Raw genomic sequence first — 25450 nt, forward strand, 5'->3', positions numbered from 1 at the left:
TTCTTGTCTTCTCTAGCAGAGTTACTTGTAGTGGATAAACTATAATGATATAATTGTCTAATGTTTAGGGCAATTCTGCTTTACTGTACACTTAAATTATGTTACAAAACATAATATACCTGATAGCATTTCAAATTTTCCATTTCTGGTATATTTTACACATTTTGCCTATGCTTTCCTAATTTAGTGTAATATAGCTAGGAACATCCAGGTTTGGTGCTGTAAGTTTTATTTGACATATCAAATGAATGTTTTAATATTGATTTTAATATTGCTGTTCTATCAATTTCTTCATTTCCTACTGTGAAGAAACATGGCTCGGTCCACATGGCACCAAAAAAACCACTGTGCACAAAACTGGGTAATAAAAATGACAACATATTGATACTTGGAAAACAGGCTGAGGCTTGCAGCTGTGCAGCAGGAAAGCACAAAATTCATTAAGTAGTTAATGAGCTCAGTGGTTTTAAGTGTGTGGGAGGAATGGCTTTGTTTTATTGAGGTTGGAGTCTTGGTAGTGAAGGAGAGAAAGGAGGTGACTTTATAAGAAACATTCAAATGTTCTGAAATCCTAGTTTTCTCCTGGCTCAGTTGGGGGGAAAAACCTGTAACAGCTGTAATGAAATTACTAACTGCACTATTTCATATGGGAAAATATAGAAAGCAAAAGATATGCAACTCTGACAATTGCCTCCTACAAATCGCACTGCAAGAAACACCAGGACTTAGTTTCCTGTAAAGGACCATGAGTGTGCTTGAGTTCATTCTTCTGTGTGGGTGCATGAACTCAAGCGTGTGTATGCAAAAATCCTGAGCGGGTTTAGGACATAGGGGTGCTGTTGTTAAAATAAGTTGAGCTGGTGGGTATTGCTAGTTTAAACTTTCTTGTGGAAACCCCAGTGCTTGGGCTGAGCAAGGGTTGTGGGGATCAGGGTCACATCATGTTCCTTCAAGCCTGCTTGTACCAGCTATCTAGGCTTGTGCGTATTTCTTCCTTAACACATATGGCATCAAAATAGCTTCTAACCAGAGGGCAAGCACTTTGTTTTCTGGCTGTGATAGATGATGTTGGTGATACAGGCCTTGTATGAGTCAGATATTAAGTCACAGAGCATTCTGCAAAGATGCAGGCTGTAACTTAACATGCAGAGAATTGGAGTGGTTTTACGTAGTTCAGCCCCTACTTTTCAGTTCAAACAGATCAGCAGGATAACGGGGTTAAAGACTTTGGATCTTATTAAAGGCCAAGGCTGGGACTGAGGTTTTGGTTGGCACCTATGCCAGGAATGCAATGGGGAGAGAGCAGGGATACCGTGTGCGTTTCCCAGGAGCTGGCTACACCTAAAGGGACCCAAATCACTCGGGTCCCAGCTCAGCCATGCGGAGTCTGATGAAAAGCACGTGTGAACAGCACTGCTTGGCCTGCCCTTCTCCACCTGCCAGCCGAGGGTGTGCTGGTACCTCTCCAGTGTCTATGGCACTTGTCATGAGCTGCACCCTGGTGTCAGCAGGCAGTGGCCGTGACATACTTTCTGCTTAAGAATAGCAAAAACCTTCTTCACTTTACATAAAAATAAAACCCGTGTGAAGCAGCTGAGTAGCACATAATCCTGGTAGTGTAAAGTTGGCAGGAGAGGCAAAGCTTTCACTCCTTTCTCCTAGACGCTAACGCGGGCTGTGCTTGGATGAGGAGGGAATGAGACTTGTGACCGATGTGTGGTTTGGTGTTTGAGCATTGCTTGGCTTCCAGAGGCAGAGAGTTCAACTGATTTCTCTGTCAAGAGCTATGCCAATGAGAAAATGGGGCTTGGAACAGGATTTTTCAAATATTCTGTGGTCATAGTTAAAACCAGATTTTTGAGAGACGCAGTATGCTACCCTGGATCTTAAGCCTGGTTATCCCTTTGGTACCCCTGTGGAAGCTGAGCTACTTTCAAAAACAGTCCCTGAAATATACTTAATAACGTAATAAATTTACCAGTCCAAATCTGTCTAAATATTTTTAACTCACTCTTCTAAGCTTCTGGCTTGCACTAGTGTTCTCAGGTGTCAGGTGGATTGGAAGTTTTTTTATTTATTTTAAATAAAATGCAATTGTGTAATGTTCATTATGGGAGCTGAGAGCATAAGAAAAACACCCAATATCATGAAGACCATGACTAACGTTGGCAATACTGGCAATGCTGACAGACATTAGAAGATAAAGGAGAGCAGATGGCGTTTCATGATTTTTTGAGTGCTTTGCTTATCTTGGTATCTCTAATGTAGCCCTTTGAAGAACATTACCCAAATTTTAACCTTTTCTATCTTTCATTAAAAAAAGAAGTGAGAATAATGATAATTTTTTCAAAGCAGAGGCTGTGTTATGGTCACATCTGGTAATGTCACTGCACAATACCTCAAGTATCTCTGCACGTGTACAAAGACTTATTTGTGCTCAGAAGGCACTGCCTTGTATCAACAGCAAGCATTTTATTTTCAACTTTTCCCTCCAAAAATTCCTGAAGAAAACAGAAATTGTAAGTAAACATGGCTTGCCCCTGACTTCAAAACCATGGCAAGCCTCTGAGATTATTTGGCTTTGTAGCGGTGCAAAGCTCATCACTCCACACTTCAAATGAACCTCAAGAAGCAGTCTGGGAACTGGAGAGGTTGTCCAGGGGAGGGACTGGGAGCTGGTTCCTGCTGTGCAGTTTGTAAAAAGCAAGCATCAAAGGGTTGGTTTTGCTTGTGAACTGTACAGCCTTCAAAATAGGCTCTTTCTCAGCAGTCATGTGGCACTGGGAGAAAACAACGAACTGCGCAGTCTAATAATTGATAGGAAAGGAAAGAAATGTCAGAGAAGTGCTGGAAGATCTACACTATCCCCAACCTGGCAAACACAGAGTTAAATCTGTCACTGAATGTGTGGAAAGCTTGAACAGATTCTGTGTGTACCATCAGAGGTTATGATAGATGTCTGAGGAAAGATCGCATTTAGAAGGCAGAGAGATACTGATATAGCTCTCTGAGGAACTTCATCCCAAACGTCAACGCAGCTTTTATAGTTTTAAAAAAAAAAAAAAAGTCTTAGTTTAAGGAAGTTTTTCAGAGTACGCCATACTGGTGAAAGAGCTGTGTTACGAGAGCTGGTGCTGGTGTAGATGTGCCAGTAAAGAGACCAGTTTCATAATCCGAGTATGTGCAACTAATCCAGCAAAACTTTCCGGTGGAAACTCAGCCTGGGATTTCTGTGGGGTGAGTACACCCAGCATTTTGGGAAGCTAGAGTCAATTACTTTGTTAGACTCCTACACAGAAAGACAACTTTTAATTTGCAATTGGTTAAATATGGGCTGTTGAGCAGCATCAGATTGCCACAACTAAAGCAAAGAAATGTATTGTGGAAGGGGATAAAAAGTTGCTTTATCTGAACTGGAAAGCTCCTTTAGTATTTTGATAAGTACTCTTACCGTGCTGGGACACTTAAATGCCTACTGGATAGTTTCCTGGGATTTCAAGTCTTAGGATCAGTTAAAATGTAGAATCGAAGTGGTGGAGCAGTAGCATTGATGTTCCACAAGCTGGAGTGTCAAGTGATGTTGCAGGTCTGGTCAGTACTGCATTTTGGTAATCAACTACCAGGCCAGCACGCTGGAGGAGTTGCGCTGACAGCCACCCAGCAGCGACCACAGGACTTGGAGCAAGGTAGGCACTCCTCTGGGGACGTGGAGGAGAGAAGCTTCATCATTTCCACGGGTCTGGCCCCTTGGGCCAGGACATCTTCCCATGTAGCGGCAGGGGACTGTTCACTGCAACAGGTCAGTGCTGGCTGGCCTTAGAGGACCGCTCTTTCCCCAGGTGAAAAGCACAGTGAGATGGGGACAGTGAGGTCCTCGCTGGGGGGCCATCTGCCAGAGGAGCTGTGACCTTGAGGGGCAGGGAACGCATGGCTGCTGGGTTTGTGGTTTGTGATCCTAAAGTGTTAAAAAACAAAACAACAACAACAAAAAAAAACCCAAACAAAACAAAAAAAAATCCTTGCTGTGATGAGCTCAGGTCTCCGGCTGTTGTCTGACAGCAGAATGTAGCGCTTGTATGTAGCATGTATAAAAGTAGGTTGTTTTCTGCGCTTAGCTACATCTGTGCCAGAAAGGTATTTATTTAGGCAGGCCAGAGGAGGACTGAACACTTCCTTTAGGCTAGCCACAGACACTTGTTCTGTGGAAGGAAATTAAGGGTGATGTTTCCAGGACACAGGTGCTAGGGAATTACCCACTTAGCCTGGTAGATCCAGTCTTAGTGGTGTTACAGGCTTTTGTGAGTTGAATCTGGCAGCTAGAGTCAGGAAAGAAGCTTTGCCCTTCCTTTGTGGAGACAGCCATACGTGAAGATCTGTGCCTTTGGCTTGGCTGAAGCAGACCACTTGAGCTGAAGTTAACCAGCTCTGGGAATCAGTGCCCCAAAAGACGCAAACAAGCTTTTTCAGCTGATATCTGGGTTACTTTGTTGATTCTTAAAAAAAAAATTTTTAATATACTCAGAAGGTCATTTATTTTCATTTTTCTTGCCTGTCACACCACAGGGAAATATTTCTGAAATTAAACATCGCTAGTTTCTCACTGCAGAGTGACATCTGAGTTACCAAATCAGTTGATGCTGTAAAGCTTTCAGATAGAGCTGCAAACGTTCTGCCTTGACTGTATGAAGGAAGCAAAATGAGTGAGTATTAATGGAAGTCAGAAATACCTGAGAAAATCTTTGTGGTTCAAGAAAACTTTTCTGCAGGTTTTGGACCAGATGCTCAGTGGCACCTTTTTTTCCTGGCCCATTGTTATGAAATCTGCATCCCTCCCAAACAGATGTATATTGCTATAGCATTCTTTTTTCCTCTGAGTTTATGGTCTGAAACTCTTAAGACAAGCATTAGCACTTTAAAAGCTCAGTTTGATAATCTAGAGGTGCAAATTACTCACCGGATTTAAAACAAAATAACATAAAATATAACCATTTAAAACTGCCTCAATGAAAAACAGTTATGATGGATATGACACCAGATGATAAAAATAAGGAATGGTTACTAGGCCACACAAGCCCAAAACTTAATATCCAAATAACTGTTTCAGCTATGGTTACTGAGAAGGGAGAGACTACATTTCCATGTGATTATTATTTTTCACAGAGTAAAGCCCAGGAAGTGATGAACAGCTGCAGTATGAGCCCTCACAGATGGACAAAATGAGTGTGTTTCCTCTCCTAGGATCACTCTCATCATTCTTCTATTCATCATACTTCTATTACTTGAAGTTACTTTTCCTTCAACATTGGAGAGGTTCATCAGCTTTATAATATTAAGCAAATATTTACCATTTCTTTCATGCACCTCTGTCTGTGTATTCATTAATATGAACTTTGGGTTTTATGTTAATAGTGTTCCTGGGGTTCTGTGTCATTTTCCATCTGTATGTTCACTGTATAAACTAGCTAATAAATTTAATTTTGGTTTGTGTACAACCAAACCTCATTCAGCTGCTGTGGAGCAGCTTCTGTTTTTCAGAAGAACAAGTGGGATCATTTAGAACCAAGTCCCTAGCAAAATTATCTGCCTTCACACAGTGCAGCTGAACAGTTATGCCTAATCAGGACCACCTCAGCTCTTTAATGTGTATGTACTGGGAGAATTCAAATGGCACTGTGACTGTATGACTGACCAGTCTTCCTCTGAAATTGTATCAGTGTTTTATATTCCAGTTAATTAAATCTTACATCTGAGTGTTTGGTTAGAACTGTATAAAAGCCTCTCCAAGAAGATTTGTAGCCTTAATGAATTTTGCTTTTACAGTTGCAATGATATGGGGTAAATTACAGTCTTGGTGGATAAGCAATCTCTTGTGGTAGATAAGGATCGATCACGGGGTCTGAAGTCAGTGCAATTGTTTTGATATATACCTGCCAAATATGTGGTTCTAGATACCTAGAAAATACGTATTTTAAGAAAGTGTTATGTCAAGGAGTGGTACAGCCTTGATGCATCGCTTACATATCTATCGAGTTTCTTGTGCTACTGTGAGCTCTAACCTCTATATCATATGGTACGCTTATCGGTGCAAGAAGTTAGAAAGGAGAGTTATTCTGTTAGTCTCTGTGATAAAGCCTCTTGGTTTGTCTGCATAATCGACAGCAGTTTTGAAGTTTTATCAGAGAACAAATTGATGGGCTAACTGATGGGTGGGCATAAATTTGCATCAGCTACACATTGTTAGTTTTTGCTAACAGCGCACTTTGCCCTGGTGTTTATTTGTGCGAAACCTGTTTTAATCTAGCGTATGAGGCCAAGTTACTGTGTAGTTCGTGTTAATAAAAAGAGGTCATTTGTCAAATGGAATAAAATGAACTTCTTGGAGAAATAATTAAGAAACAGCAAGGGATGTAAAGAAGGAGCTGTAAAGAAGGAGCTGTGAAACTAATCTAGTGGTGGCTGGGATGTGGGAGAAAGTGGCAACAGTCCATCAAAAGTCAACGCTCCTCCCCACAACCTGCAGCTCTTCTCAGTGACTTTCTCATTCTCATAAAAGACACAGTGCCTTTTCCAGGACAATTCAAGGGAGACTTTTTCTTCCCCTGAAGAATAAATCAATTTCTAGTGCAATGCATTCATTATTTGCTCTAGGTTTTTCATACTGTTGAACAAGTTAGTGTTTTTTCTACAGGAAACGTAGACTGGGCCGTGGTACAGGACTAATTCTCTGTACAAGCACATCACTGGGAATGCACCCATGCAATTTTACAACCACATTTTGAAGGCAATGTTTTGGCTGGTAACAAACATCCAGGAGATACCCAACACTGGGCTGAAGAAAAAGCAATTATGACCGTAGGGTATTTTCTGTGAAGTTACAAAGTCATTGCTGAAGTACAAGGTCTGACCCACAAACTCCTTCCCTGTGTTTCTAAGGCTGAAGCTCGAGTTATTCATAGACTGGGGAGTCTGAGCAAACTGCAGAAGCCAGCGTGCTTAAGGTGATTAATGAAGAGTCTGAACTGGTGCTTTATGACGTAGATGAGTCATTAATATAACAAGCACAGGAGAGGGTTTGTGTGGGAGGGTGGAAAAGCCATCTCTCCTTAGGTTGCTAACAGAGGAGAGCCTGACCAACAGGGCTGGTTAAATCTCAGTGCTCCCAGGTGTTTAATTTCAGCTCATCGGTTAAAAGAGACACATGTCCTAACAGTGTGTGATTAATATTATGACGAAAAACAATCATATGCACTTCAATGGGATTAACACGTTCAAGCACTTTAGGGTATTGGTGCCCGCAGGACTGGTGTCCTACACCTTTGAAGAGGGTAGCATTAATTCTGCGTTCAATGAGTTGAGTGTGTCTCCAGCCACTATTCGCAAGTCACTTAGCTTTGAAAGGGGACACAGTAATTAAAGTTTATTTCATAGAAGCCCCCAAGATTTACATATGTTCTGTGCATATGGATTGAGTAGCTCATGAGGTTCACAACCTCGTTTTCTGTCTTTGTATTATTTCAGTCTTCCTTTTTTCATTAAAGTTTAGGAGGCAGATCAATTTTTTAATTTGAGGAATTTTTTTTTCTGGAGAAATGGACAAATGGTGATACATTGCATTCACATGAAGGAATTAGTATTAGATTTGAAACCAGTTAAACAGTTATGGAAGGAAAAAAAATCCTTTCTTCCCAACTGCTAAATATTTAACAGGCTGCTGAATGATCAAAGGCCCTTTTCAAGATTTTAAAACGACAAGATAAAAATGAGTCTAAACTCTCTAACATTTGTATTTGTGACAGCAAGAATATGAGAAGCAATGTCAAATACTTGCAGTCCTCCCACTTGCACAGTGATCGCTGAGTCACCGTACTGATACAAGCCAATTTAGAATACTTTGCCCCTGCTATAAACGTTGGGCCTAACTCAGTTGGGAAATGGGAGCATCACCCACACAACGCAAAGCATTGAGGCATTTTTCTTTCGCACAGGGTAATCAGCAGCAGTATAAAAAAATATCTTCAGTGCTGAAGGGGTTCTGTTTCTGCAGTGAATAGTCATTGGGGGAATATTATGTCCAAAGTTTGCTTTGACTTGTATAAATCTTGGTTTCTACAGGGTTATTTGAATATATATTAGGAACACATTTTGCTTCAATGCTGTCCCTTTCTATGTGAATCTTAATGCTACTACTGCATTGAGGGTACAGTAGAAGAGCTCTCATCACTGATTTAGTTTGAGACATTACAGATGGATAAATGCTGAGTCTGTCTATCTCACTGGGTAAAAATGGTTTGTGTCAGATTTCAAAAGCCTCCTACCTTACCATATTAAGTAGTTTGTTCTCTGGATCTTGAAACACTTTGGATTTCTGAAGGTAGTTCTTGATTCACTACAGTGTTATTTTAGTCTTAAGCCTATGTAAAAGCTTTGATTTCCATGGAACTAACTACTTGCTTAAGTGTATGCTTGAAAATCTTTTGCTGAATCAGGGCTTATATGAATTTAGATGTGTAAAAATAATTCCAGTTCAAGTACATCAGCTTTTAAGCTTTTATTAGTAATGTTATTTTAAGCTTCTCTTATCAGATGGCTTACATATACTATACATTTGTGGTCGTTGTTGCAAAGAATGCATTGAATTCCTTTTCTGCAAGAATTCATTCAGAAAAATGCTTCTGAATATTTGTGGTACCAGCTATTATTCTGTAAATAGCTTTTTGAGGATGCTAGATGGTCCAAGGTACATCCTGGCAGAGGTATCTTCTGTTTAGGTAAATGTAGCCAACTAAGCATCCACACTTTATATGTTTGGAACATTGCAAGTATAGGAAAGAGATTAATAACTTTAGAGCAGTTGCTGTTGCAACTTCCGATGTCACTGCCTTTCTTGGATAATTCTTGGCAGTTGCAACTAAACCAGAGAATAAGGACCAGTCAGTTTGTTGCCTGCTCTTATGGAAATGACACACATATATAACAGAAATCACCATTATTTTTCAGTATGGTTTCTGATTGAATCTGCTTGTTGAACAATGCTTATTACGAAATAGTAAACACGTCAACTGGCTTTATGCTAAACCACTACAAAAATTATCATACTTTAATGACAGCCACTGAAGTACCCCTATGATGGGAATGCACAAATACTTATCATCAGATAACTGAGATGAAATCATGATAAAAGATGATGATATAGCATACTGCTGAATTTCATTTAGTTTGTTTGTTCATGGCAAAATACATTTACTTTTAGCCTCATATTCCACATAAGTACTTTCTAGCATGGCTCACTTCTAAAATGGTATTTGCACGTAAATTTACCAGCTGGGTGTCTAACTGATATTGCTTGAGCATTTGCAAACACTTGGGTATCCAGCTGTGGCATTCGCGCAAGTGAATTTTTTTGTGTTCAGTTCTGCATGGGTGATTCTCAAGATCCGGCTCTCATTCTTATCTAAATGTTCACCAAGCAGCACATGTAGAAACATCTTTGTGGCTGGTAGCAGATAGGGGTTTGTGTTGTTTTCAAGCTGCAGGGGGTCATATTATAAATGAACTATCTTCTGAAGCATGGACTGGTCCTGCTAGTCATTTTGCATCATCGTCAGTACTGAAAATACGAAAGAGCTCCACCATAGTGAGAACCTAAATGCTGAAGATGTTGTATTGCTCTGGGTATTATATCAATGTCCATTGCAGGAACTGCGAATGCGGCTTGTAGGAGAAAGAACTGTACTGTCTGTAGTTGATTTGCCACATGTGTTCTTTCAATTCCTCTTCTGTTTTAACTGAGCACTCTCATCTCTATAGAATAAGCTTTGATAATCATTCTCACTGGCATGACATGCATGAAATTATTCTTCCTCAACTTCATCTGAACTTCTGTAAATCACATGTAGCTGACTGTTACGCCACGAATTTGAAGAAAAGGGGTTTGTTTTTTTTTTTTCTGTTTATCCCCAAAGTAGAGGGTGTAATGAGTGCAATTGCTGTTCTAGCAGTATTTCGTTCAAAACTTCTTGACCGAAATGTGGGTTTACCTGCTGTTCTGGATGCAGAGAACAGAATGAATGCTTTGCCTTAAGTGCTTTTTTGTGTGCTACCTCTATGGTGTGTATGCATCATTTTTTCCTCTTATATGCTTAAATATTAATGGGGCAGTGGCTGGAGTCTGATTAGAGTCCCTGCTCTCAAGCCATAAAAGCAGATGTGGAGAAGAGGATATTTCCCTTTTGTTATGCTCCTTGTGGCTGTGGGACCAAGTGCTTCTTGTGAATTGTAGAGTTTGTGGTGATTGCTTTGCTGTGACTCCAGTGCATTCCCGGGTGCAGAGGACAGACCCCTGCTTAGCAGGTGAAGTTTGGGAAACTACTGTGATGAATAATAAGAATGGACCAGAGAGAAAGTGTCGTTCTAACAGTTCTGACAACTAACATTCTATGCTGCTTTGATCCTTTAAAAGTAGCTCTGCATTTTAATGTCAAACGGTTTGACAGAGTTTATTAATAGAAGGCTCTTTCTGGTAAAAACAGTACAGTAACGATTCCCCTTTGGAGCTCCATCTATGACTGAGCAGATCATCAGCCCACACTGGTGCAGGTAGTTTTCTGACATTAGACACCGCTGGGGCTTGCCCTCCTTTTCCTCTATCAGCCTGATGAGCAGTGTCTTTGACCTACTTGACTCTGCTCCAGACACCAAGCGGCCACATCCTGACTCTGGCAAGACTTACCTTGTGTGCAGTTCTCATAAACCAGCACCAGAGGTACAGGGTAATGGATGCTCAACAGGTTAGGAAACTGTACAGTGCGAACAGAACAAGCTGGTGTAGTCCAGAGAAGGCTGAAATGATAGGATAACAGGATAACAGCCTTCCAGTATCAAGCCCTTGCTACAGAGACGAAGGGGATTGTGTCCACTGGGAATAGGACTAAAAATACTGGCGCTAAATGGTAGGGAGGGAGATTGAGGTTAGACACTGGCAAAGATGCTAATGGTGACCGTAATTAAGCACAGCAACAGATTGCCTGGGGATGCTGTGGAATTATTGCCACTGGAGGATTTTAAGGTGGTTTTCCCCAGACATCTGTTGGGAATCATTCAGGAAAAGCTGAACCTGCCTAAAGCAAAGGTGCGACTTAGATGACTCCTCAAGGCCATCCAAACTTGCACTCTTATGATTTTCTATATATCAAGAGGTTATGAAGATTTTTATGGTACGTATCTCTTTTGGAACAGCAGCACATATCTGAAAAGAGGATCATAAAGACAGGTTGCTCTCAGATGTACAGGTATGAGTACAAAAATGGCTTAGTGAGGGGAAGAGTTACCCCAGGCTTATATTGACATAGATAAGAGCAAAATTTGGCCTGGGAAAGACTGTTCTGCTTTGAACTCCACTCACATGCAGTGTAGAGGAGAGCAGACTTCAGTCTGATGCTTTCCTTCATCTAAGCCAGAAATGAAAAGCAAAGACAATGGTAACAGTGCCCAAGGGAGGAGGGAAAGAAAACACTGATACTCAAGTATTGCATATTTAGGTACTAGTCCTTTAAGAATCTCCTCACATTCTACACTTTAGTAAGTAAACTTTGTTAAATAATTCTTTCCACTTAGTTAAAAAGAATTATTTCTTCTTCTACAGGAGAAGAATAAACTGAAGAGATGTTTGTGTTTCATGCCAGTGGACTGAGAAGTAATCTTTCCCAATGCAAGTGAATTGTATACTTGCTCCTACATGAAGAGGGATACTTCAGGAATATAAATTTTAAAATGCAGGCTGACTCCCTAGTCTTTTGTAGTGTTAGATCTGCTGTTGAATAGATCACAATTGCAGGAAATACTCCTGAAACCTTTATGGCTCAAATAATTGTTGCAGGTGTTTTTCAGCGCAAGTGCTGGTTCTTCCTTAGAAGAAACATTTAAAATTCCCCAGCTAGGTAAAGTGCTGTAATAGATTGGAATTGAAGGAACGCTTTAGAGAGATGCTCACTGATAATAACTGAAGGGTAACCACTTTGCTAGCAGAACGTCCTGTCAATCAATCACAGCCTTTGAAGGTGACCACGCTGCCACTAGCTCTCCTGTCAGCCCACAGCTCAACGTGCTGGAGAGTAAAAGCAAATGAGTCAATGCTGATTGCATTAGCTTATCCACTTATACTCTAGAGAAAAGCAAAAGGGAGAAAACCCTACCCTCTTTCCACTCCCTGTAGGTCTCACTCTCTCTTTCTTTAAAAACGTCCTTGGAAATGAGTGAAGTTACTTCATTGCTTTGTGAATACACTCGCACAAGATGGGGTACAGAACCGAAGCATGTGCTGTCTCTGCGGCTGTGTGGGAGCTCATGCTGTTCGTGATGCTAGAGGGTGGCTGGTCCTGCAGTTCTGTGTAGGGGACTTTTTCTAAGACTAGAAGTATCTCTGGTTTAGAGATTGCTCTTTTAGATAATGCAGCATTGAATTAACCGTTTGTGTGAGTGCAGAATTCTTTTAGAGGGAGCTTATTTTCCTCCTTTGATGTCTGTTAGGAAAGAGAATATATACTAATGGATTCTATACAATAACTTCTTCTGGAGTTTATCTGCTCTAAAAATTTATTTAATGTTGGCATGTGATTATGATATTCAAGCTGTTTTAAATAAAGTATGGTAAAATAACTTTGCAGCTTTGACTGGGACCATGCCATTTAAAATTATCTTTACTGACTTAATGGAGCCAAATCTGAACAAGGTTGCTCATTTCCATGCTGACTGCAAAGCTGACGTGTACCATTATTTTAGTTAACGTGATCAGTCAAGATCATGTATCATTATGTTCTAGTTTTATTTAATGAAGACAAAGCTCAGGTATCATCCTTGGAGGTCATTTTTGGTGATGGGTTCATACAGATTGGAGAATCCTCCATTGCTGCAGGGGTCAGACAGGTGTAGCTAAGCCCGTGGAGCTCCTGGCAGACACAGGGCCAGGCTGTTCTTAAAGACTTCTAATTAACACAATTCCTTTCGGAATTATAACCATAGTTCACTTATGCTTTCTTGAAGATTCCTTCATCTTTCCTCTCTGTTCTAGGATGTGATAATTCCTGCTGTTCCGCTTTGGGATCTCCCAACATCCCCAGCACAGTGCATTGTGTAGACTGAATTTTGTATTCAGGAGAAGGCACCCTTGGGCTGGATTAGGTCAAGCAGATTACCTCACAGGCCTTGCTAATACATGAGAGAATGGCTTGCCTTTTTTTACAGTAACATGGCTTTGCTGGTTTATGTTATTCTTTGACTCTGTAATTCTTTTCTGTGTACCATTTGCCCTTCCTCTTTGATTTGGTGAGTGCCTAAGTGCAGCATATTAACACCTTTTCCTATTGAGCTGCATCTTATTTATTTCAGTTACTTATTCAGTTTTGTCAAGGTATCTTTGATTTATGTTGTAAGAATAACAAAAATAAACTCAGTCTGTTTATTGTTCCTTCTTAATACATAAGACCAAGCATATGGTTAAGTGCAGTCCTTGGTCCTTCTTCCAAATCCTTTCTGTGAGACTGCACTCTGAAACTTCAATTTTCAGAATGTAAATCATGATGAGAATGTAAATCCATGAATAGTGGATATTGTTTGAGCAGATCAATTACCCTAAAATATTTTTATTGACCTATGCTTCTCTACCTTGTTCAAGAGAATGCCAAGTGGGGCACAGCTGTGACCACATCACCCTGATGTGATGCTTAGTTAGCATGTATCATTCCCACTATTTTGCAATTAGAAATTACTTCAGTCTTTCTAAATGGTAGCTCTAGCTTTTTCTTTCCCTACCCGTGGAGTTTTCAATGTCACTATAGATTTGGGAAGCTGAAAAGGATGAAGCGGAAACGTCTGTGTGTTCTAGATGCATGTACATGCTTTACTGATAGCACATTGACTCAGCCCCTAGCCAATCTATTATTTTAAGTCACCTGTAATTAATGCACAGGTCCATCACTTTAGAACGCGCATGACCTGCTGGTCTGACCTGGGCAATGGGACTGTCGTGGTTTAGCCCCAGCCAGCAACTAAGCACCACGCAGCCGCTCGCTCACTCCCCCTACCCCGATGGGATGGGGGAGAGAATCGGAGGAGTAAGAGTGAGAAACACTCCTGGGTTGAGATAAGAACAGTTTAATAATTGAAATAAAGTAAAATAGTAATGCTAATAGTAACAGTATAATAATGATAATAATAATAATGATACACGAAGCAAGTGATGCACAATGCAATTGCTCACCACCTGCCGACCGATACCCAGACAGTTCCCGAGCAGCGATTGCTGCTCCCTGGCCACCCCCCCGCCCCACCCCAGTTTATATACTGAGCATGACGTCACATGGTATGGAATAGCCCTTTGGTCAGTTTGGATCAACTATTCTGGCTGTGCCCCCTCCCAGTTTCTTGTGCGCCTGGCAGAGCATGGGAAGCTGAAAAGTCCTTGACTAGCATAAGCAGTACTCAGCAACAACTAAAAACATCAGCATGTTATCAACATTCTTCTCCTACTAAATCCAAAACACAGCACTATGCCTGCTACTAGGAATAAAATTAACTCTATCCCAGCCGAAACCAGGACAGTGGGTTCTGCATGTAATCCACATCCATTTGTCAGCAAATAACAACATACCAGCAGCTCTAATTAGGTAATTTTACCAGCCTGGTTAATGCAAAACATGAATCTGAGTTTGAGAAAAGTTAATTGCTCACAGAAATGTTCCTGTTGTACTCTGAACTGAGTAGAGTCTCATCTTTACAAGTAATACTAAATGGGGAATTTTAAAGGAAGGAAACAAAGATATACACAATCTATGCTGTATTGAAATTTGTTCTTCTAGGAATTTACAACAGTTCATAAATTGCTGTAAACAGCACGTATTTCCAGCTGTTGACACCAAGATGGACCTGTAACCACAGACACTTAGACGGTCTTCACGTTCATCCCTCTGTCCATAGGCCTCAGCCTTTATCCCTTTCACTTTTGTCATTGCCAACTGAAGGGCATAAAAGCATAAATCAAAATGCAGCCTGTAGCACTTGCAGGCACTGTGTTAGCCTTTCATTGGCATTGTGCTATTGGGCTGACATTTATTTGCTTAATTAAATGTTTTTTCTTCACTTCCATTCTCCATTGAAGAAGGGAGGGTGGTAGTCCCATTTCATTATTGGTACTCTAAATGAGTTCTGCACTGGAACAGCTGGTTTCCCTCACACATAATGCTTTCTCATCATTTCCTTCACTCAGGTGTTTAGCTTAGGGATAATTAAAACAGTTTACTTCTTTCTAGCTAGCACACAGGTATGGCTCCTCTCTGTATCTCCAGAGAAAAACCACAAGACTGCTGCTAACGCTTTGTCATTCACAGCTGAGGCTTGGAGGCACTGACTATTGCAGTGAGTGAGTGGGAGCTTTAGAGCATCCTAAAGTGACCTGGCAACTAAATTATAACCAGTCAGCTCTGCATATTTAATACCCTAGGAAAGTAAATAAATTGAGGCCGTTTTAGCATATCTTTGTTTTGCATATTGTTGGGAATTTGCTGTTTTGTTCAAGGGTTTTTCTCCCATGGGGTAAGTTGGACTTTATGGACAAAATACATGTAAAAAATAAGTTACCAAATGGAAAGGGGATTGAGTGTGCCCTCAGTAAGTTTGCAGATGACACCAAGTTGGGTGGGAGTGTCGATCTGCTCGAGGATAGGATGGCCCTGAAGAGGGATCTGGACAGGCTGGACCGATGGGCTAAGGCCAACTGTATGAGGCTCAACAAGGCCAAGTGCCGGGTCCTGCACTTGGGTCACAACAACCCCATGCAACGCTACAGGCTTGGGGAAGAGTGGCTGGGAAGCTGCCTGGCAGAAAAGGACCTGGGGGTGTTGGTTGACGGCCAGCTGAATATGAGCCAGCAGTGTGCCCAAGTGGCCAAGGCAGCCAACAGCATCCTGGCTTGTATCAGGAATAGTGTGGCCAGCAGGAGCAGGGAGGTGATTGTCCCCCTGTACTCGGCGCTGGTGAGGCCACACCTGGAATACTGTGTCCAGTTTTGGGCCCCTCAATACAAGAAAGACATTGAGGTGCTGGAGCGTGTTCAGAGAAGGGCAACAAAGCTGGTGAAGGGTCTGGAGCACAGGCCTTCTGAGGAGCGGCTGAGGGAACTGGGGTTGTTTAGCCTGGAGAAGAGGAGGCTGAGGGGAGACCTTATCGCTCTCTACAACTCCCTGAAAGGAGGTTGTAGCGAGGTGGGTGTTGGTCTCTTCTCCCAAGTAGCAAGCGATCGGACGAGAGGAAATGGGCTCAAGCTGCGCCAGGGGAGATTTAGATTGTATTTAAGATTTAAAGGTCTTTTCCAACCTAAACGATTCTATGAAAAGGCAGTTATTTGTTCACTTAGGTCCAATATCCAGCCACTAAGTATCCTGATAATTGGTGGAGAAGAAAGAATATAAATTATTTTCTTTTCAAAAGGGAATTTTAAGCCCTTTGGCATAGCAAATTGCTATTCAGCTTGTAGCAGGAGGTGAATTTGGACAGTAGTACATAACAGCTGAACTGAGGGTATACAAAAGGAATCCCAAAATTTTTCTTTAAGCTCCACCATATAATGACTGAGAGTTCCTGAAGAAAGGTCTTACAGGGTACATAATACCACAATGAAATGGGTTTAGTCAGGCTGGAGGGATATTCATTTACCGGTTGTAAGGGCTTAAGACAGCCCTGCTGAGTAATAGGTTTGGGATATGATAACAGCCATGAGACCAACAGCTTCAGGGATAAACAATTTATCTCTAAATAATGGTGTGGTAATAAAGACAGATTAGTAGTACAATTATCTAGACTGTAACAACAGCAAATTCAATAATTCACTAGTACAGGGCTAGACTTAATATCTGGGCTCACAAAGATGTACATGATCATGGTTATCAGGCAGGCAGGAAGTAGGCATGGCTGCTTCTCCAGACAAGCTACTCAGACCAGTTGATGAGCTTGGGGAATGCCAAATTCCTTGATGGGACTGTCCTTTCTATTGTTGAGTCAGGAAAGCACTGTTTGGGCTTGTTCACCAAGCATCACTTCCCACCTCTCTGCCAGTTCTGTCCTTGGTGTGCACAGGGCTTGGAAATATGGTATGAGGCAATACTACCCTTACTCCAGTCTATCAGTACATGGTAATTTTGCAAAGGAATAATGCTATTTTTTAATTTTATTTTTTACATTTTTATTTTTATTTCAAGTTCCCCCAGCTAGTGTGTATGTACAACAAACTGGGCTACATTAAAAGTGTTTTGCAAGGAACATTTTGTTGGGGGTCTCAAAGGTCTTTCCAAAAGGGACTTTAAAGGTCTTTAGAAAAGAGGCGTACCTTTTTTCCTATTCTATTTGACTACTTTTTCCGTAGTGCCTTTTATCTTGATTCACAGCTAGTCAATAATTGTAAAAAAACTCAATAACAGACTGGCAAGTGATGCAGTGTGACCAGTACTCACTGAGTTTATGATAATCTGTTTTGTTGAAATTAACTATGACTTCTCATGTTACATTAATTTGTTAGGTGTTTGAAGCAAGCCCCAACTTATTTTTATGTGTCTAATTGATTGTGGACAGTAGAGCTTTCTACTAGAGAAAAAAACCTCCCACAATATCTGCATGGGAAATTTCATAGAGGTCTCAAGAACAGACAGAAAATCAGCAAGTATGAAACAACATGAATGTGAAAGTTTATGGGGGAGCTTATCAATGTGTATAAATACCTGATGGGGGTAGTGGTAAAGGAGATTGAACCAGACTCTTCAGTGGTGCCCAGTGAAATGGCAGGAGGCAGTCAGCACTAACTGAAATGCAGGAAACTCCATTTAAACATAAGAAAAAGCTTTTTCACTGTGTGAGTGGTCAAACAGTGGACCAGGTTATCCAGTGAGATTGTGGAGTCTCCATTTGTGGGGATGGTCAAAACCCAACCAGGCACAGCCCTGCTCTAGGTGACCCTGCTCTGAGCTGGGAGGTTGGAATAGATGATCTCCGGAGGTGCCTTCTGACCTCTGTGATTAGTGGAAGTGACTTCCAATGTGATCTCCTCGTGCCAGTATAAATGTTTTAAGAGCTGACACTTTGATAGCCTGGTTTATTTATCACTGAATATGGAATCGCTCCAGAAGGAATTAGTCTCCAGTAATCATGAGAATATACATGACCGTAAGACTCTTTCAGCATTCATAAATGGAAAGAAAAAAATGTGTTACTAGCCAGAGAGGTAGTACATTATAATGCTTAGATAGCTGCTAAATTACAATTACAATGCTTCCTTTTGAAGTTGCTTTTGTCTGTGACTTGAGATAAAATAATTTGTTTCTGATGTCGGTAACTTGACATTCAAAGACAAGTCACCGAGAGCACACTGCTTGAAGAAGGTGACCATTTTGCCACATGGTGCTGACACAGGTGTGGTACCATAAGCAGACCTTGGTCTGTTTTCCATGTGTAGAGGATCTTAAACAGACTCTCCGCTTCCACCAAGAGTGTTATGAGCTGGGAAAGAGGGTGAAGGGAAAGAACGGGGTGTGATTTTCATCAAAAACACTGAAATAAGAGAAACCCATTTGGTGACATTTTCTTGGTAAAAGGAATAGGCCTGAAGTTTTGGCAAATGCTCTATAATTTAAAGAGGACCAGGTCTTCAGGAGGAATTTTTGATTAGTTTGATGAATATTTTATTGCAGAAGTGGATCATTTCACACATACTGCTTAGCAGGTTTCATTCCCATAGTAAAGGAGGAGGAGTCAACATTTTGGAGCCATTGCAGCAAATAAAATAGGAGGTTCTACTTCATATCTTATTTTTGCCACTCTTGTGTACCAGTTATTTTATACCTGTTCCTTGAGTCAGAACTGGTGTCTAGGGTCATGCAAATGTACCACTTTACAATGATGGGACACTGGCTCCCTTTCTTTTATAAACTGACATAAGTTGCTCGACAAAATGGGAGCACAGCAGGATTTGGGAGGGAGGACGTACACAACAGCCCTTCATTCCCAGGGAAGGTGTGGGTGGGTTTGTGGGGTAGCCTGGTGGCACACAGGTCTTGGGCTGTACAAGTCTGATAGTCACAAAACTTTGTCAAGGCAGGAAGGCTGATAGCACAAACTGATGCCACAATTGGTAACTGGGAACGGCAATGGGGTGTGCTCTGCTCCGGCTAGCTGCAAATGCTTGCTTTCCATAGCATGGGGTCTGAGCGCACAAGGCGCTCTGGAGAATGCAGAAATATGAGGCTTACCCAGAGCGTCCATGCTTCAAACCAAGATACAGGCAAGCATTTTCTTTTTCTTAAGGGAAGCCTCAGGGGACAAGCAGGCGTCCTCACCTCACCATTCTTTTAACACCTTGTTTATTGCATGAGTTGTAATTTTTCCTTTTTAAAGTGTTTTACCTGCAAAAGAGCTCATGCTCCCCAGTTAAAAACTGACTTCATCTCTGAGAAGTTTTTGTTTAGCTTTTCAAATCTTCTAATAAAAAGCTTTCCCTCTGGAAATGCCCTTCCTTGTGGTTTAAAAATAGAGGTGGCAGCTTCAAGAGAAAAATGCGTTCTTCATACCAAGACAAGAATTGCTCTATTGGGTGTTTTTCCTCTTCCATAACAGAATTAGGATATGGAATTATTGATCATGAGAACATCAAACCACATTTCTTTGTTTTAAAAGAGGTAGATAATGTTATAAGGTGTACCTTAGATGGCTCTGTGTTACTGTGGGTGGTGGTTTACTTTTGTGATAGCCTAACTTTGGAGTGTTGCGTGAAGAGAGGTTTTGGAAGGTACCCAATTTATCGTTATAAGTCCGGTCACGTTCAGTACACTGAACTATCATGATTATGGATTCACAAATAACGTAGGCACCTTTTGTCTAGTCGTGCTGCATGAACTATCATGGCCACACTTAAAGTGTCTGGTCGCGTTCAATGACCACTATCACGCTAGAGCAATAAATCAAAGCAATTTATTAAAGCAACAGACACACAGGTTCTTTGGATTACCAGTGATAAATTCACTGACTGCAAGGCACCTACGAGTGCCAAAGTTTAGAATAACACAGATGCATCAAAAGACATAAAAGCGACTCTATAGAGGTTTCTAAGTTTCCCGCGGAGGCACTTGGTATAACCAAGTGTTAGATTCTTACCCAAAGGTGTCCCGATGGGGGGGGGAGAGAGGCTCAGCCCGTTGACTGATCCCAGAGGTCAGAGTAGCACACTATGGTATCTTCCCCCAACATCCCCTCTCCCTTAGGTCAATTTTATAGTATTTTTACACATTAGGTGGAGCTTGAGGGACTCTAGTCATACATACTTTTGTTATGATTGGTGTAAAACTTTCTCGCTTCGTTTTAAAGGTACAGGCCCAGAAAAATTCAGAGTGCAGGCTCAGTGAGGGGGGGGTCTTACCTTGGAGGCGGGTGGGTTTTTGAGATGGGAGTGTGTTCTAGTATTATAATGATATTATAATGAGTAAAAGTTACTAAAGGACAGCATTTTCGTCAACAGCATGATAGTTTGCTGACTCAGGGTATCACTTATGCAGCTTATCAGGGCCATGATGTCCCTCCGAGTTCCCTTATCACAGGGCTTGGCCGTGATGTCTCCACGCCACTCCACCCCCTGGGCAGCTCCTCTCAGAATCAGCACACCAGGCTCCCCTGGGTTGCGACATCCAAGATTACAGGCGTAGGAACTTCCTGTGGGATAGATTCCTTGCATCCAGCTGCATTCCATCCAGAAAGCTTCTTCAATGCTGTACCTTTCTTGTAATCGTAAATCTACGTCTGGTGTCTAAGTCACCTCCAGCAATCACTCCACATGGAGGAATGGTACATTAGAAGCAGAGAGCCACCATTAAAAATGATGTGGTCACCTATGCTATACATTTAAATGTAACAAATGTGACCTTGAATAATGTCATTCTCATCTGCACTGCAGTGACATCAACATGAAAGTTGGTGTTTGTGTTACTGTTTGCAGCTGGACAAAGGTGATAAGCCTTTCCCAGACAAAGAGTTCCCTTGATCGTTTGATATGGCTTATGATTTGCTTCATTTGAAAAATTATTGCTGTTCTGATTGATGTTGTATTTTACTAGTGCTGCTGATTATTTTATTTGAAGCTGTAGAGGAACCTCCATCCTGAACTCGCTGAAGGAACTTGGGAAGATGATAAATTCAGCCTTTGTTAGGCATTGTGTCTCTGTAATCCCAATAGACAGTCCAGACCCATGGCAGAGGTTCCTAACAAACACCATAGGAGCTTTGAAGGTTTTGTCTGAAATTTGGATGGCAAATCTTTTCCTTTGTCGTTACTTTGTCATTTGTCGGTCCTAGCAGTTTCACTTGCCATCTGTTTTCCTGCTATGGGAAAAGCTGCATGCTTTCTTCCTCGTGCAACCTCAAGACTGATTTCGGGCACAGGTTTACGTGGTTGTTAGCCAAAACTGTTCCCTAATGATAGGGAGAAGCAGAAATTAAACTATATTTTGTATTAAACAGGAGAGCAGTAGACTGGAGCTGTAGGTCCTTAGAACTAATATGTTAGATCAAGTGCACAGTAATAGCTTTAAGATTTGCATTGCACATGCTATTTAGCTATTTCAGTCAAAGTTGATAGGGATTGAGTTACTTCTCATCAAAGTAAATAGGCATAAATTCTCCTAAAAATTTGTTTAGAATCTAAGGTAATTAACTATTGCACATCTAATAATCTTAGGAGCTTGAGTGTTTTGATAAGCCAGGGCAGAAGTGTTATTTGTCCCAGTTTTTCTGATAATTTCATGCTTGCAAAGTTACCTATCATATTAAATATCCAAAATTATTAGTTTGTCTGGAAGACACAGGCCTAAATAAAGATATTAGCAACCTTATTCATCAATGTCCGCTGACTTTTGGAATTTGTCCATGTTATCTATGCCATAGATCAGCACAGGGTGTTAACTGATAGCAGGCACATGCATGGAGGGAACTTGGCAGAACAGTAGGCATTGACTCCACATGGACTATACTGTTTACCTCTAAAGGCAAAAAGGATATCTGGCCCCACTGAGAAGCAATGGGACCAGATATCTTCATACTGGACCTTTTAAACTCTGAAGTAAGAGCTGGAGAGAAGAATCCACATTATGGAAATAAATTCTGCACATCATGGACTTTGAGGGTGAAAAACATGTGTACATACACATGCATCAGTGCCAGAAGAGGTGACTGAACCAAGGAAGAATAGGAGTCCTATCTGGCAGATAAAGTCACAATTCGTGCATGGAGAGATGCAGCAAGTGAGGAACAGAGTATTATGACTATGGTCATCCGGTTAAACCACAGAAGGAGTTGATATATGGCAAACGGTGAACAGCAGAAGCATGATAAATGCACCTGTTTTGCGTATTATTTTCTATTTTGTGTTAAACTTACAGAGGTGAGTTTCAGGTTTATCTTCTCTTATGCTCATTCTGTCTATATCCTAAATTTAATTTAGCGTCACTGTCCTGTAAGTTGCAGACTTTGAAGAATTACCTTATTAGTCTGGTTTGTGACTTAATTTTGTATTTCTGTCTACGCTACCAGCCTGCAGGGGTTTTTTAAAGTTAATTTCTTCCTGAGTGTCTGTAACTGCTTTTTAGTGTATTTCTGTCTAAATCAGGATCTGGCATAAATAAGCATAGTCACAACATTTCCACTGAGCTAGTCTGCCTGTTTTCATAACAATTTTCTTACAGTTCAAGATGAACTCTAGCAGTCTTTGTTCTGGCAAAACTCATGTTTCTTCTCTGTGAACTTCCATAGTAACAACTAGTACAGGAATTGGCCCAATTGGAATGTTTTATTTTTCCTTTATAATTTGTGTTTGTTTCAGATGGTAAGTAGTATCTATAGCTCTAGGACAACACTTAAGTAATTCTACTCAGCAAGTTATTCCTTACACTGTTGCAATCCCATTATTCCAAGAGGCTCTTATGACAATTGCTATATAAAATAGAAGCACCTCTATAATGGTCAGTAACAGATGCCCAGAAAAAAGTATAAGAAGCTGGATATCAGGTAGTGCCATGTATCATATACTAATACTGCATAGAGTAACATGCTGGTTGATGTAAGAAAACATATAGAAGTGTGACCCATTAAAGGAAAAAAGCTTTTGCCGATACAGTTAGGTTCTAAAACTGAAGGAAAAAAACAACATGCAGTAGTCTGGATTATAATAGTTCTCCCTTTTTTGGCCACTTTTAAATGTACTGTGAAAAGGCTAAAACTGTAAAATAAACAATGGTTTATGAGAGGACTGATGTGTCTATAACATTAAAAAATACATAATTGAATTACTAACATTAAAAAATACATAATTGAATTACTATCTCATTTGCATGTCTTGATACTACTCCATTCTTTTGGCCTGCTTTTACAACTACTTTTGCATACCTGTGACTGTATTCCCCCAAGGAGTTAAGTAGAAATTAATGCGATAACACATTTAAACAATTTGTGTGGGACTATGTTTCCCAAATCAGTTTCTTAAAGGGTAAAAAACCTTGGTTTAGTTTGCTTCGTGACTTCACCAAAGCATTTTCTGTGGGATTATAATATCTGACAAAGATATTCAGCAAGTTGTTGGTGGTACTGTTCTTTTGTTCACATTGACTTCTTGGCCTGTCCATGGCAAGAGAGAAATGGGATATCAGCACTTCAGCTATTCAGAAAGATTATAGCGGTCATTCCCATGGATACCCCTATGGAATGTGGAGATCTCTCTGGAACTGATGTCCTCTAGCTCTTCACAACCCCTGGCAACATCCCGCAAACAAAGGGCAGGCCAAGAAGTCAACCACTGATGGGGAGGAAAGACATGCTTCGGCTTAAATGAGGTGGCAAGCAGTTACAGTCTGTCACTTTTCTTTCCCTGTTTTAAATGTAGAATGAAGAAGGTTTCCTGCAGGAGGGAATGGTGAATAATACAGATGTTCCTGTGGATCCTGAGAATGAGGCTTATGAAATGCCTCCAGAGGTAAATCTGTTGTGGTATTTGCTGTGAATGCATGTAGAAGGGTGCAGGAGGGGGCTGCATGCTCAAGTTACATTAGCCTGGCCCAGGCTGATGCTGTGAGCTGCAAGGGCACAGCAGAAACATGGTCTCTCTGGCCAAGATCTCTCAGGGGTATACTGCTGTGAATCAGAAAATCCGTTGCTTTCTTGATGGTAAGGAAGTTGAATGGGAAACTATTGTGTGTGTTTCTAAACACTTGTGCCTGGGTTTCTGAGTAATCCACAGTAAATCTGTATCTTTTCCTTATGTTTGATAGGGAATATGGGAAAAACTGCATCTTCATAGATTGTTTTAATAGCTTGGCCATTTATCAAAGCATCATGCTTTGTAAAACACAATAATTCATTATTATAGTCTTAAGTTAATGAAATTATGGGAGTAATTTATTTTGTTGTTTTTCATGAACTTGCTATCTAAAATATTACTACAATGTCTGGCATGATGCATTGGTAGTTGGAGTGGCAGTTTTACAGTAATGCAGGTAATTAGGCCGAAAGTGAGAGGTATAAAACATTTAGGCTGTGATCCAGTAAAAGACTCAAAAGCACGCTTCATAGCTAACACCTTGAATATCACTGAAATTATGGGGGCTGCTCACAGTCCTGTAGTTAAATGATTTACTGACTCATATGAGTACCTGCAGCGCCTGGTGTGCTGTTCAGCCCAGAGGTAGTCCTCCTCCCTCTCCAAGTGAATTGCCATGGGTGGCCTCATGCCTTATGGCAGCTGGCAACATCAGTTGAATGACGTGTTAACCACTGTAAAAGCCTAATTCTCCTGTAAATACCACAGCGTGTAAGGTACAGTATCTGGAAGATGTGACAAAATAATAATAGATGGCCAGACCCTGATCACATGAAAATCCATAGTATTTTGGCATTGAATCCACTAGCACTAGAACAAGCAGTGAACGTAGGGTGTATTTACCTAAAATACTAGTAGCACTGATTTCTGCTCTCCTCATCAGGAAGAGTATCAAGACTATGAACCTGAAGCATGAGAGTCCTTTCCTTCCTTTATATCTCCTGAAATCTACTAACTACTAAAGACGTCCCATCCTGTACAAGTGCTGAGTTCCAATGTGCCCAGTCGTAAAATTTTTTTACAGTTTTTACAGTGTATTTTGAAGTCTTCCATCAGCAATGATTGGAGTATCTGTGACTGCATCCACCTTGTTTCAGCATTTCCCTCCTGCTGAAATGAAAGCTGGTTGGCAAGGTCATTGTTGTGCTGTGGATATTGTGGCTTCAAGTTTAAAAGTTAAAAAAGAAAATATTAAATAAAAACACCTAAGTGTCTACTGCTTATTTCTAACTCTGTACATGTTTTGTTGATAGGCTGTCAGTAATTTGATATTGTTTATGA

The 25450-nt window shown here is 40.8% G+C and overlaps 1 protein-coding gene across 1 annotated transcript in view; it reads left to right on the forward strand.

The window, feature by feature from the left end:
- Window positions 1-25085, forward strand: part of SNCA (synuclein alpha) — a 69479-nt gene extending 44394 nt beyond the window's left edge. Inside the window, exons 4-5 of the mRNA XM_075709548.1 lie at window positions 23957-24046; window positions 25053-25085. Of these exons, the coding sequence (XP_075565663.1) occupies window positions 23957-24046; window positions 25053-25085 (123 nt within the window). The remainder of the gene's footprint in view (window positions 1-23956; window positions 24047-25052) is intronic.
- Window positions 25086-25450: the final 365 nt, after the last annotated feature.

This window comes from Pelecanus crispus, chromosome 4 (assembly GCF_030463565.1).
Source record: "Pelecanus crispus isolate bPelCri1 chromosome 4, bPelCri1.pri, whole genome shotgun sequence".
In the NCBI taxonomy this organism is placed as follows: Eukaryota; Metazoa; Chordata; class Aves; order Pelecaniformes; family Pelecanidae; genus Pelecanus; species Pelecanus crispus.